Source organism: Mercenaria mercenaria, chromosome 10 (assembly GCF_021730395.1).
Source record: "Mercenaria mercenaria strain notata chromosome 10, MADL_Memer_1, whole genome shotgun sequence".
NCBI lineage: Eukaryota > Metazoa > Mollusca > Bivalvia > Venerida > Veneridae > Mercenaria > Mercenaria mercenaria.
In genome coordinates, this window is record NC_069370.1 from 80,707,936 (window position 1) to 80,720,711 (window position 12,776).

General features: G+C 33.4%; 1 protein-coding gene across 2 annotated transcripts; it reads right to left on the bottom strand.

Annotated features, from left to right (window-relative positions):
- Positions 1 to 269: 269 nt before the first annotated feature.
- LOC123560120 (uncharacterized) lies at positions 270 to 10,668 on the bottom strand. Of its 2 annotated transcripts, XM_053516592.1 has the most exons (5): positions 10,369 to 10,668; positions 8,248 to 8,403; positions 4,704 to 4,782; positions 3,908 to 4,067; positions 270 to 3,161 (listed from the first exon to the last, which is right to left on the bottom strand). In XM_053516592.1, exons 1-5 carry the CDS (start codon positions 10,530 to 10,532, stop codon positions 3,001 to 3,003), a joined length of 720 nt encoding a protein of 239 aa, XP_053372567.1. In that variant the 5' UTR covers positions 10,533 to 10,668; the 3' UTR covers positions 270 to 3,000. The 2 variants fall into 2 exon arrangements, with proteins under 2 accessions (XP_053372567.1, XP_045209262.2); XM_045353327.2 differs by having other exon boundaries at positions 3,908 to 4,782.
- Between the last annotated feature and the right edge of the window lie 2,108 nt (positions 10,669 to 12,776).

Below are 12,776 nucleotides of genomic sequence, written 5' to 3' on the forward strand. Positions count from 1 at the left end.
CTTCGATTACGTAATGGAACACTTTTCCTACATTAGTGTAAAATGATAGACTTGCTAAGGAGTACACACCTGATTAAAAGGAATCTTACATTTGTTAAATATCATAACAAAGCTGTTTGCATAATAAAAATATTCTTATTATAATAAGCTAAATGGGTATGAACATTTCTTATGCTAAACCAAACTGAATGAATGAAGTGAATAAAAAACTGTCAGAACAGAACAGAACTTTTATTATTTTAAACAAATTACAATTGTGCCGCTTTCAATGGCCGAGAGCATATCACATGCAAGTTGACAAAAGTTTTAAAGTCATCCTACTTATGATAATAAAGCATGACAACTCCTTTTAGTCATAAAACGTGTAACTTAAAAGTTACTTCTTTACATCATATCATATCAAACTGACATTGTCATCAATACGATGATTCAAACAAATCCTATATTCTGGCTACGTTTTTACAGGACTGCTTGGAAGTGTTACAAGGTTTCACTTTGATTTGAGCTTGCATTTTTGTTTAAATTAGATTAAGAATGCATGAAAAATGTCCCTGGTGTGTTTGTAAGATTTTCCTTTCATCTCAGTTTGTGCCCTAGTTTTAGACTGACCTGACCCAATTTCGAAAGGACTTTAGCTGAATGCATTCTGGTAAAAAAATTAAGATTATATGAAAAATGAAGTCTATTGTGTATTTACAAGGCTTTCCTTTGATCTTAGTTTGTGACCTAAAATTTTACCCAAGCTGACCAGTTTCAAAGTAAACCAAGCAGTTATAGACGAACGCATTCTGATCAAATTAGATTAACATTGCATGAAAAAAAATGAAGCATTGGGTGTGTTTTCAAGGTTTTCCATAAGTTTGAGCTCCTGATGTAGTTTTTGATTTGACCCAACTCAGTTTCAAAAGTGACCAATATTAAATGACTGGAAAAATATTGGCCAAGTTAGATTAAGACTGCATGGCAAATGAAGTCTTTTAGTGTGTTTAACACCCTTTTCCTAATCTGAGCGGGCGACTTGGCTTTTAATTAGACCTGAACTGATTTCAAAAACCAGACAAAGACTGACCACAATTATAGCTCATCCTTGAGCACTTCATGCTCAGATGAGTTAAACATTTTTATCATGATATCAATCATAAAATCATTCACACTTTTTCAGTAAAAACAATGTAATGTGAAAAAAGTGTAAACATTTTTCTTGATGTAACCCTTATCACACAGGTTCAACTTTAGTGTGTTTGAAAAATCAAGAATCACAAACTGCTTTAATATAAAATTTAAAATACCTACTTTAGTGTATAGTTGATATGATAATATACATTATTGCATTTTCGGAGAAATTATTTTCGTATTTTTCCTGTCTTTCGTTACAGAACGATAATTTTGATATAAATAAATCATTTGATAGTGAATATGTAATAAAAAGGTTATCAACTTTGTATGTCGATATATGCACTCGTTCTTTCGCGGATAATATTGCGCTCCTAAAGTCGCGCAATATTACCGCTTCTATCCACATACAAAGTTAATAACCTATAAATACCTGTCTCATATTTTGCACCTATTTCTGGACATTTATTTTTACTGTTATAAAATGTGTTATCCATGTTTTTGACACTTACGCATAAAATTGCTCAAGGAATCAAGTCTGTATAGAATCTCTAAGAGATTAATTGGCAGATATAGGTGCTCTTAAGTGTAAGTGAACAATAAACAGTCATTACTAGACAACAAAAAAAATCATTTTCTTTCCATTGATATACCAGTCTGGTCAATAGCTATAATATCACATTTTTACTGTTGCCGTTTAAATAAAATTTGTCTCTATAACGTACGGCTTACCCTCCCCCTCTATGCTTACTGTTTAAAACTTTTACGCAGTACTGATTTTTTTAGTTTGAAAAGTTTTATATGTTTATTTATAGTGAAAAGATGTTCTGTGAAGATTTTTGCTTTTGGAAATAAAATGGAAAAAGTAATATGTTTTGCGGGAAAATATTTTCTTTTCCTCTGAAAACATGATAACAACTTATCATTTTGTTTAATCATTCATCTGATTCACTTAAATGAAAAAAAATCAATTATTTGAAAAACAGGACCCTTTTCATTTTGTAACAATATAAGCAGACGGACCTTTCTCAAAATGGACGGATGTTACATCATTTGAATTTAATATGACTATACAAATGCTCCAGGAAGGTATATAGAATGATCATTTTTGTTAATCAAAACGTTGTCTATGATAAGTTACAATAGATAATAGACTATAATTTTATTCTATTTGATAAATATGTTAATATCTCCAAAAAATGACCCCAAAGGTTCACTCTTGTACATAAAAGGGATCCTGTGGATATCCTTATAAAACCAGCCTTGTATAAACCAAAGGGCTATCTTTAACTGAAAGTATAGTCAAAAGAAGGAGTAGCTGGGTGTCAAAATATGCAAATTAGGTTGAAGTACAAATGTTATTTATAAGACAATGCCATATTCAAGTATATTGTACTGTATATACTTTTGCATGTGTGAAATATGGACCAACAAGCAAAAACATCTTAATTAAACTGCGCTCAAAAACATGCTACAGTTTACAAGATATACTGGTGATGAATAAATATACTTGGGTGTAATCCAAATCACACTCCTTTGTACTGTTTTGTAACTTGACAGAATTTCTCCAAACATGTATGACTATCCAGTGCAAATGTAATTGAGTGTAAGGTTTCGCAATATTGTAAAACTAACTAATTCAATCAAGTTCAGCAGAATGAAACACATTTCAAGGTGCAGACCTCAAAATCAATAGGGGTCATCTGCTGGTGATGACCAACCTCCCTATCAACTTTCATGATCCTAGGCCCAAGCGTTCTTGAGTTATCATCCGGAAACGGATTGGTCTACATTCCGACCGACCGACATCTGCAAAACAATATACCCATCCTTCTTCGAAGGGGGGCATAATTAGAATTAAAACATCTGAAAAAGTATTATTGACATTCATATGAAAAAGACGTGACTACAAGTTGTTCGTTTAGCTGTTGTTCGTCCGCCTGTCCTTCCCGGAATGTCATTATTTAAACGTTGATACAGGTTATACTCGGATACAGCTAGTAACAGTACCATCACAATCAATATCATATAGGCCGTAACGAAACAGCCTGAAAGAAACAATATATTTTGTCTGTTTTAGTGCAGCAAAACGTCAACAATAAAATAAGACGTACAAAGAAAAATGTTAAGCGGCAGTGTTCAAAATAAGACATTCTGGACCCGTAAAATGAGTTTCTCCCTAAATAATTGAAACCAATATTATCTTTCACTACAAAGTGCTTTTATCCCTTTATGTTGCAAAATCAGTATTTCGTACCTTAATTTCTAAGAGTTGCCTACCTCTATTTTACTTTTATACAAAAAGATCTTTTGAAATCATACAACGAAAACAAGCAACTTCGGTGTGATTCTGTTCATGAAATGTAATGAAACGTGCACTGGACGCATTACGTCCCCTAGCACTGACTTAAGCGTTATCCTAACGATAGGAAAGCTGAATGGACTCTATGATCATTGGGCCAGCAAAACCAACAGCACTGAATTCAAGTACGGAGAGACTTTATACCGACCCCAAACGGCTCTTGGTAGCTGCTACTGTGATACTTAATAAAATATGTAAGAAAATCTTTTGAAAGCATCGTTCATAAAATTATTACATAATTCAAAGACACTGTGAAGTCATTATTTCTAAAATTAAATTATAAATATAGTACCATTACTCTCAATATCTTTCAAATTTTCTGTATTAAATAAACTAAGTGAAAAGTAAATACTAAATTGAAAAGAAAGACACCTAACGTCTATTTTCCGTTTAAAAAGTTAACGACGTTAAATACTACTTGTTGTTAAATACCTTTGTTAAACATGTTTGGCTGTATAACATCGATTCTGGATCGGATATCATCGAGCTGTAGCACTTTGTATTTATACTCCTCATACGATACCGCTTTCTTTACTTTTCCTAACTCAGCATCCATATCGATTAGTTTCTGTTCTCCATTTTGTATAGTAGTCTGCAATTTATCAATTTTAACTGAATCATGCTTTCTCGTGGTTGACATTGCTGAATAGCTTTCAGACAGTTGTTTTAAACTTTCACTTGCCGATTCAAAGTTATTATGTAGATTTGAAACGTCTTCTTCAGTCTTTTCTTGTTTTTGTTCAAAGGAAGCAAGTGATTCTTTAAATTCTGCAATACCACCTATAGATTCTTCTAGAGTGTCAACTTTTTTATCAAGAGATATCCCAAAAGCATTAGCTATTCTAGAAGATAATGATTGTTCAACATCACTTTTTATTCCCTCGCTATTTTCAGATACTTGCGTTTCTATAACTCGTTTCATATCAGGGCCCTTAACTGCAGATTCAGCTTCGTCGCGCACAATCTGAGGTACCTGATTGTTAAGAGCGTCAGGTAATTTAATATCAATTACATCTTGTACTTTACTGTCAATGTCAGCATTTTGTAATTCGATATGAATTGCTTTTTGAATTTTCCCACCAACGTTAGCTTCAACCATTTCAATATCAAGTGCCTTTTGCACTTTCCCTCCAATATCAGCTTTATTCATTTCAGTATCAAGTGCCTTTTGCACTTTCCGTCCAATATCAATAACCTTATCATTACTTCTGAAAGAAGTGTCACTTACAAGAATACTGTTGTTGAGAATGTACACAGAACAGAAATTCACCAAGAGAACACTGGTGATGGTTATGTAAAGTTGATACCTGAAACAAAATCAAATACTGCATATTAACATAATCACGTCAGATATAGTGCTTCAAGTATTTACAGTACAGATCGTTTGCCTTATCGTAGAGAAGCATAGTGTTCAGTAAAATTCATATTACTGACAGTGTAATGGCTGTTAAACGTCTTTCCGAGTTTTTATGTCAGTTTTTCGCAATAACCGTCACCAACGCGACGCAATTCATTGAGGGTAACGCATTTGATAGAATGGTTTTAGGCTATTTGTATCCAAGCGTTGTGTGGTGTTGATCTGGGTTGGTATCCTCGCTCTTTCTTCAAAACAAATATAGTAGTTTCATACGAGTCTCTACAATTCAGTCACTAAGCTGTTTAATCTATACATTTTTTTTCAGAAACTGTCGCTGCACTAAATGTCTCTACACCTGCATTATCTACAACTTCAGTCTCTTCATTTTCAGTCACTACACTTTTCGGTCTTTTACCTTTTAGGCACCGTCAGCACACTTTCAGTCAGTAAGTTTTTAGTCGTTACACTTTCAATAACAACACTATCGGTCTCATTACACTTTCAATCACTACAATTTTAGTCTATACTTTCATGAAATATATTTTCAACTTCTGCACTTCTAGCCTCTATAATTGCACTTACAACACTTTTCAGTCTCCTCACTTTCTGTCAATACACATATTAGTCTCTTCGGTACACTTTCATTTATTATATCTCAAGCCTCCACAGTTGCAGTCACTATATTTCGCAGTATCTGCATTTTCAGTCATTAACTTTCTATCTCTTGATCTTACACTACTTACGTTATCAGTCACTAGACGTTAATTCACTGCATTTTAGTATCTATACCTTTAGTGTCTTCATTTTCATCAATTACACTTTTAATCTCACTACTTTACAACATCTACATGTACGGTTTTCAGTCTTTATACTTATCACTCTCTTCGCTTTCAGTTTCTGCACATTTATTTACTACACGTTCAAACTCTGCAGTTTCTGTCTCCATACTTTCAGTCACAACATTATTAAGTCTACATGTTTTAAGTCTCAAAACTTTTCAGTCCCGACAATACGTTACAACATTCTCAGTTTGAAACTAGTATTTACATAGTATTTACAATTAAATTCACTTCATTTTCAGTCTTTACACATTCAGTCACTACGCTTTCAAGTCTCTACACTTTCGTTCAGTATATACACTTTTATTCAGTTACTAAACACTCATTCACTCCACTTGTCAGTTTCTAAATTTTCAGTCTGCACATTTTCATTCACTAAACAGTCAGTCTCTACACGCATGCAGTTACAACAGTTCCGCTGCTCTTTTTAGTTACTACACCTTCAGTCATTACACTTCTCATTCATTATACTTCTAATAACTAGACTTTCATTCACTAGTCATTGCACTTTTCAATATCTACACTTTTCATTGAGTGTACATTCCTTTACTACAGTACACTTTCCAGTCACTTAAGTTTAGTGTCTTAACATTCAACCAATACTATGGTTTTGCCGCTATAAGAAGCGAAACTTTAACAGAAGCCAATATTTTCAATTTAGTTTCAAATTAGTCGTCTACTTTAAAAAACTGCACACCCGCGTAATAACGAAAAAACAAATACTCCATTTGACGAATGAAATATATCCACACATATATAATACAGTTTACAAAAAACAAGAGCTGTCAGAGGACAGTAACGCGAAACAGAGTTATCGAACCTGAGCAATGTAAGTCAATTTATTACAGTGAATAAGTGTGTAAAGTTTCAATTTATTCACACACGTGGTTACAAAGATACCAGCTTACATAAAAAACAAGGTCAGCTTTTAACGAGAATTTTCAAGAATTCTCTTCCTTAATTATTGACTGTGTTAAAGCATTTCCCTTCAAATTGGATTGTCTCCTTTACATTAGCTAAAGTCGCGTCATTCATGACCCAAGTCAATAATTCTTTGTCATGGATTTTGCATTGATCTTAATAGTTTCCTTTGGGCAATACACGGAAATTAAGCTCGCATATTACTCCATAGAAAGCAACAAAACATGTAGCCAGTTTTTGATATAAATCATGTTGTTTTATAGATTCTTATTGAAATATTATTCTTGTAACGATATAAAACATTTCTGTAAAAAAAACAAAAAAACCCAACTTATGTTAGCTTATGATATTGTGAAATTCGTTTGTCATGTAACAGAAAGTGAAAACATTTAAATAAATTTCTTTCCTTTTCTTTTGAAACTCTGAATCCCGCCAGAAAATGACGGCTAAACATTGAAATCCGAGGATTATTTTATAAACGAGCTTTTCCACAAAAACATGTATAAAAGTTTTCCTCGAGAAAAACGAAACTTGTGTGAAGATGAATGTATTCGCATTTTGTTTGAATGTTCTTGTCCATATAACAGTTCTTTTGTTTAACTTTCATGCCTAGAGGTTTGCTCTTTAAAACATGATAAAATAAAGTAATAAACTAAGCAATACTGTATTTGACAGGCAATGGCAAAAAACCGCGAACAATTTAACAAACTTAGAAAACATACATGTTAGTAAAACACGCACACACATTAACTGGCCTTGATCCTTACTGTAAACTGCAAGGTTTTCCATAGAAATCAAGGAAAGAAAGAATCTATTTAATTATGAATCAAGTTTCTGATTTTTCTTATCAGCATTGGTGTATGTGTATCATTGATATCCGAACTCATTTTTTTAAAATTAGCTCTGATTCACCCTGTCTACTTCTTTATAGTGTCTGTCTGTACCATCGTTGTTTCATCATCGTGTCATCGCGTTTTCGTCATCGTACCATCGTGCATCGCGGTTTAGTATAAAATAAAGAGTCACGATTGTCCAAACGGAACACCGTAAATTGAAGAGAAGAAATTAATGTATACTGTCATATCTGCTAAAATATTCACAAATCAAGACATATTTGAAATTAATCATTGAAAATAAATTTCCTATATAATCTATTGCTCAAAGTAATATCAGCAGGGAAACCAATATTGATTATCGGATAATTTTCAAGGGAGAAAACCTACTATGATATGCCAGTCAAATATAATAAAAGCTGGGGATGACAACCAAATCGGGACGCGGACGCCGACGCGGACGCCAACGCCGGTGCACGGGTGAGTCAAATAGCTCTACCTATTCTTTGAATAGTCGAGCTGAAAATCTGTAATTACATATGATTACATATATTCTAGGCTTAAGAGTTGCATAGCAAATAAAATTCACTTACTGACAGTGCTTTTGAGCCGTTTTGTTTTAGGAGCCGAAACGCCTAGCATTGTGTTTGACAGTATTGATGGCGCAAGACTTCTAGTGTAAAAAACTTTATTTTGATACCATAATAATAACTTTCCTAGTTAATACGAATGAGAAATTAACACAAATAAGCTGACATCTTTCTTTCGAGACAGATTTTACATATTTTGAAGAAAGCATAATAAGCTTTTTTATATACTTACATAAAGACTGGTGTGAAAATTTGTTCTGCAAGCGACTTTGGGGGTACTTTCTTTTTTGGCCCAGCGATATCGTCATCTTTAACCGCCTCCCTTTCCAAAGGCTGGGCACGTTTGACTTCATAGTTTCCTGCTTCATGTCTGTTGTAGAAATAGACCCTAAATTTTTCAAAGATAAAAATAGGTCTACATTAAATAAGGTAAAGAAATTAACTTCTAAGTCAATCAAATAACCAAAAATGATTTTACAAATGTGAAACTTCTGATAGTTTGGTTTATACCAATAACAGAAGTTTTAATATTGAATTTAAATTTGTGATCTGCAAAGAACGACAACTCTTGCCTTAGGCCAGTACTTACAAGCAGAGTACTTCTCTTGCAATTACACAATTGAGTGGAAAATGTGAACGGTTCTACAATATCAAACGTTTTTGCTTAATAAAAACATTTAGGATATATTCACATGTGTTTGATTTACCGTTTAAAACACATATGTTTTGTCAGCTTACTAATGTTAAATAATTACTTTTAACTAGCCTATGGTGGCATATTTCAGCCACGAGATAACTAGGTAGCTATCGCGATAATTAAAAGAATTATCGTGATAAAGCGGAGTTTTCTAAAAAGATTATCTCAATAGTAGAAAGTTTTCTGCAAATATTGCAATAATTTACATCATTATCTCGATACTTTTTGCGTAAGTGCCCACAACTGCCATTTGTTAGCTAGAAAAAGAAATCTCGATATTTCGAACTTTTCTGAAAAGATTCCTGGAAATATCTTTGACCATATTATCTCGATAACATATTATTTCGATATATTTCTTTTTTTGCATTTAGTGCCCAGAGCTGCCATTTTGATATCTATAAATAGCACCCTACTGAATCGATGGAACACTGTTGAACCCCTGTAATTTAGCACTGAACTTACCAGCTGTGACGTTGCAGTAACGGAATTTTGCGCTAAAAAGGTTTTCAGAAAACAATAAAAATACCTATCTGGAAAAAATAAATTATTGCGATAATATTTTCAGAAAATTGCACAACCTTCCTGGAAAGTTTAGAGTATTATCTTGATAGCTAACAAGAATCTCGTGGCAGTTTCGAGCATTAACGCGAACGTTTGCGCTAAAATATTTTCACAAAATATTATTTATTGCGGATCTTTTTTTCATAAAAAACACATATTTCCTGGAAAGTTTACATTATTATCACGACTAGCCATCTCGCGGCAGAAATATGCCATCATACTTGTAAGCCGATAATAAAAATAAAATACCAGTAAGTATTTTATAGTGAAGATAATACAGTTTTGTTTGTATCAAAATATCACAGCAGAACAGGTTTTTTAATACAGGACAGGTACGGTTAGTTTATGTGCAAGTATATAGGTGGGCTGGTGGTCTAGTGGTAACACGCTTGACTGTCAATCCAGAGGTCCGGGGTTCGAATCCCGGTCCAGACTCTGGAAATTTCTGAAATGCTCTTGAGTGTTTCCCACCTAACTTAAGAGGCCTGTACTGGTTCTAGCCAGGGCACGCTAAAGAACCAGACTGTCTATTCGCAGCTAGGCTACTAAGTTAGCCGGACAAGTCTGTATCTAAAAAGGATTTTTCTCTCTATCTGTTCTGGGGGCTTTATCTCACTCTGTCCCTCCGTGTCTAAAAAAAAAGAATGAATTTCGCGCCAGCGTTTGCTATATGAACGTGTTTATCATGAAAATATAAATCTGGTATAGATCTAATACTGATCTCCATTTTCTATGTCTTATCTCTGGGAAGCACTTGGTGTATATGTTTCATGACTTAACTTACTTTTTAATACCTGGGAGTTCCTCTTTAACAAAAATGAATAAATTATGTCATTTTCATGCTCTATGGCCCATAAACTATTATGTTCTTTACATTTCGCCTTTTTAATAAAATATTTCTTTTCTGTATAAAATTAAATATCACCTTATCCCAATCGTTCGTTTATATTTCAGATATCAGGAGAGCTAAGCGCAGATTTTAGAGACACCATCAGTCGGTGCGAGTTTTCTCCCTTAATAAAATTTGTAAATAAAATGTACTGGTTTTACTGAATATTATGTTCTTTTTGCATAGTCAGAAAAAAAGTCACTTACTCTTGCTCATCTTGATCATCTTGATCGTCTTCCGAATCCGATATCAATTCATTATCACTGAATTCCTCGCGGCCTTTCCGTCTCTTCACCAGTGACCCGCCAATATTTTTTGATGAATCTAAATACTTTTTAGGCTGCTGCTTCGGTCCCATATTTCTTTCCATTCATATACCTATGCTGCAGATATTTGCATCCCACAAACAGGCGAAGTTAAAGAGCTAAGCACACACCATGTTACGCTAATTGCTACAAATAGATCACTTAGTGGTTAAACCGAAAGTAGAAATTTTATGGTGTATATTTAGTATCCTATATCGCTTTGTATCAACTTATACGGAAGATAACAGTATCAACTTGTAAGGTAGCACGTCATGTGGTACATTTAAGCTCCGCCTTATAGTGTATGAGGACGGAGGTATATTTCGGCCCATCATGTCATTCTGCGGTACATTGTTAAAAAAATTGTAAACATAATTTTTTTATGATTTGATAAAGGATCTGATAATGAAAACAAAACATTTGCAACTGTATTAGATTAAAATATTTATTTTTTGTTAAATACATTTGTCTTACAATTTAAAACATCAAATATCAATTTTCTTCAAATTCATTCCACAGCCTTGAAGACTCAAATGATTTGAAAGGTAAGGCATAATTATGTGTGACTACAAGTAGACCAAACGTTAAAACATACGAGACAGACCTGCCTTAGAGGTTGAAAACGAATAGAAAGGGTGTTGTGTGCGTGCGTGCGTGTGTGTGTATGTGCACCTAATACTTTTGGTTTCACACAAGCGATTATGTACTGTTTCAGATATGTTCCAGATGGCTTTATTTCAACTGGAAATCGACATTTTAAGTTGAGCTTTATTCGTTTTAAAGACTTACGTTGTACAGTTTGTGTAGCGCATCTGCTTTAAAGGTTGATGCGCCATAAATGTCTAATTAATAACTAAAAGTAACTATTTTGACAAACTCAAATATTGGACAGTCTTGTAGTGCATCTGTCTGAAAGGCTGGTATGTATAATGCATTCATATTACTGGCTAAAATGGTAAACTTGACAATTAATTTCTTCAATTCCTCTCTTAAATGTGGATTTTAACAGAACTTTGGACGTGTAATTAATTTTTAAAACTATCACACCATATGTTATGAAATCTTTGTAGCAAATTTGCCTTAAAGGTTGATACTTCATAATGCATCAGTACAATAGCTTTAATAGTAAAAATTATCACGATCTTCATGTTCGCTCAACAGCCTTGATTTAAACATCAAATCTGAACTACTTGGATAAGGAGATAACTGCAATATCAAATGCAAGCGTTGTACAGTCAGTTCAGCTTATCTGCCTTAAAGGTTGATACGTCACTATGCATCCATTTTATGTTTAAAGTAGGGGAAATGTCTGTTCTATTCAACAATCTGAATTTTTACAGCATAATGTCTAATTAATTTCGAAAATTATCAGATCTTCTGAAATCTTTATAACAAATCTGACTTTAAGGTTGATACGCCAAAATGCATATATATTACGGTTTAATGGTAAAGTTCTGCTCAACAACCTTGATTTAAATAGCAGAAAAGGTAATTAATTTCCAAAATGATTTCAAACATGCTTTACACTTACCGTATAACAATGTTTGTCGCAAATCTCCCTTAAAGGTTCATACGCTATTTTGCATTAAAACTACGGTTTTCAAGGCAGAATGTGTCATGTTCTTCTTCATTTTTTAACGAACAATCTTGATTTGCACAGTAAAACGCTTCAACCGTAGCAGAAAAAGCATTAGCATGTCAAGTGCCAACGTTAAAGTCTGTTTAGCATATTTACCGTATAGGTTGATACTTACCGTATAGGTTGATACGCCATAAAACATCAAGATGAAGACATTTTTTTAGCCAAATCTGCGCTGTTTGTCTTAATTTAAACAAAAATATCATAGTTTATGCAGACAAACGTTTTAAACAGTTGAGAAAAAATCACTAGTATAGACTGTGTGGCATATCTACCGTACAGGTTGATATCTACCGTATAGGTTGATACGCCATAAAACGTTCAGATGAAGACTGTATTAGCAAAATTTCCGCTCTTTGATTTCAGTTTAACTTAAATATATAATTTTATGTACCAAAACGTTGTGAACATGAGAAAAATATCTAGTACAGGCATATCTACCGTATAGGTTGATACCTGCCTTATAGGTTGATACGCCATAATACGTCAAGATGAAGACTACAGTAGCCAAACTTCCGCTGTTTGCCTTTCGTTTAACTGAAATATCTTAATTTATGTAGCAAAACATTTCGTACATAGCAGAAAAATAAATAGTATAGCCTTTACAGCATATCTACCGTATAGGTTGATACCTACCGTATAAGTTGATATCTTCCGTATAGGTTGATAC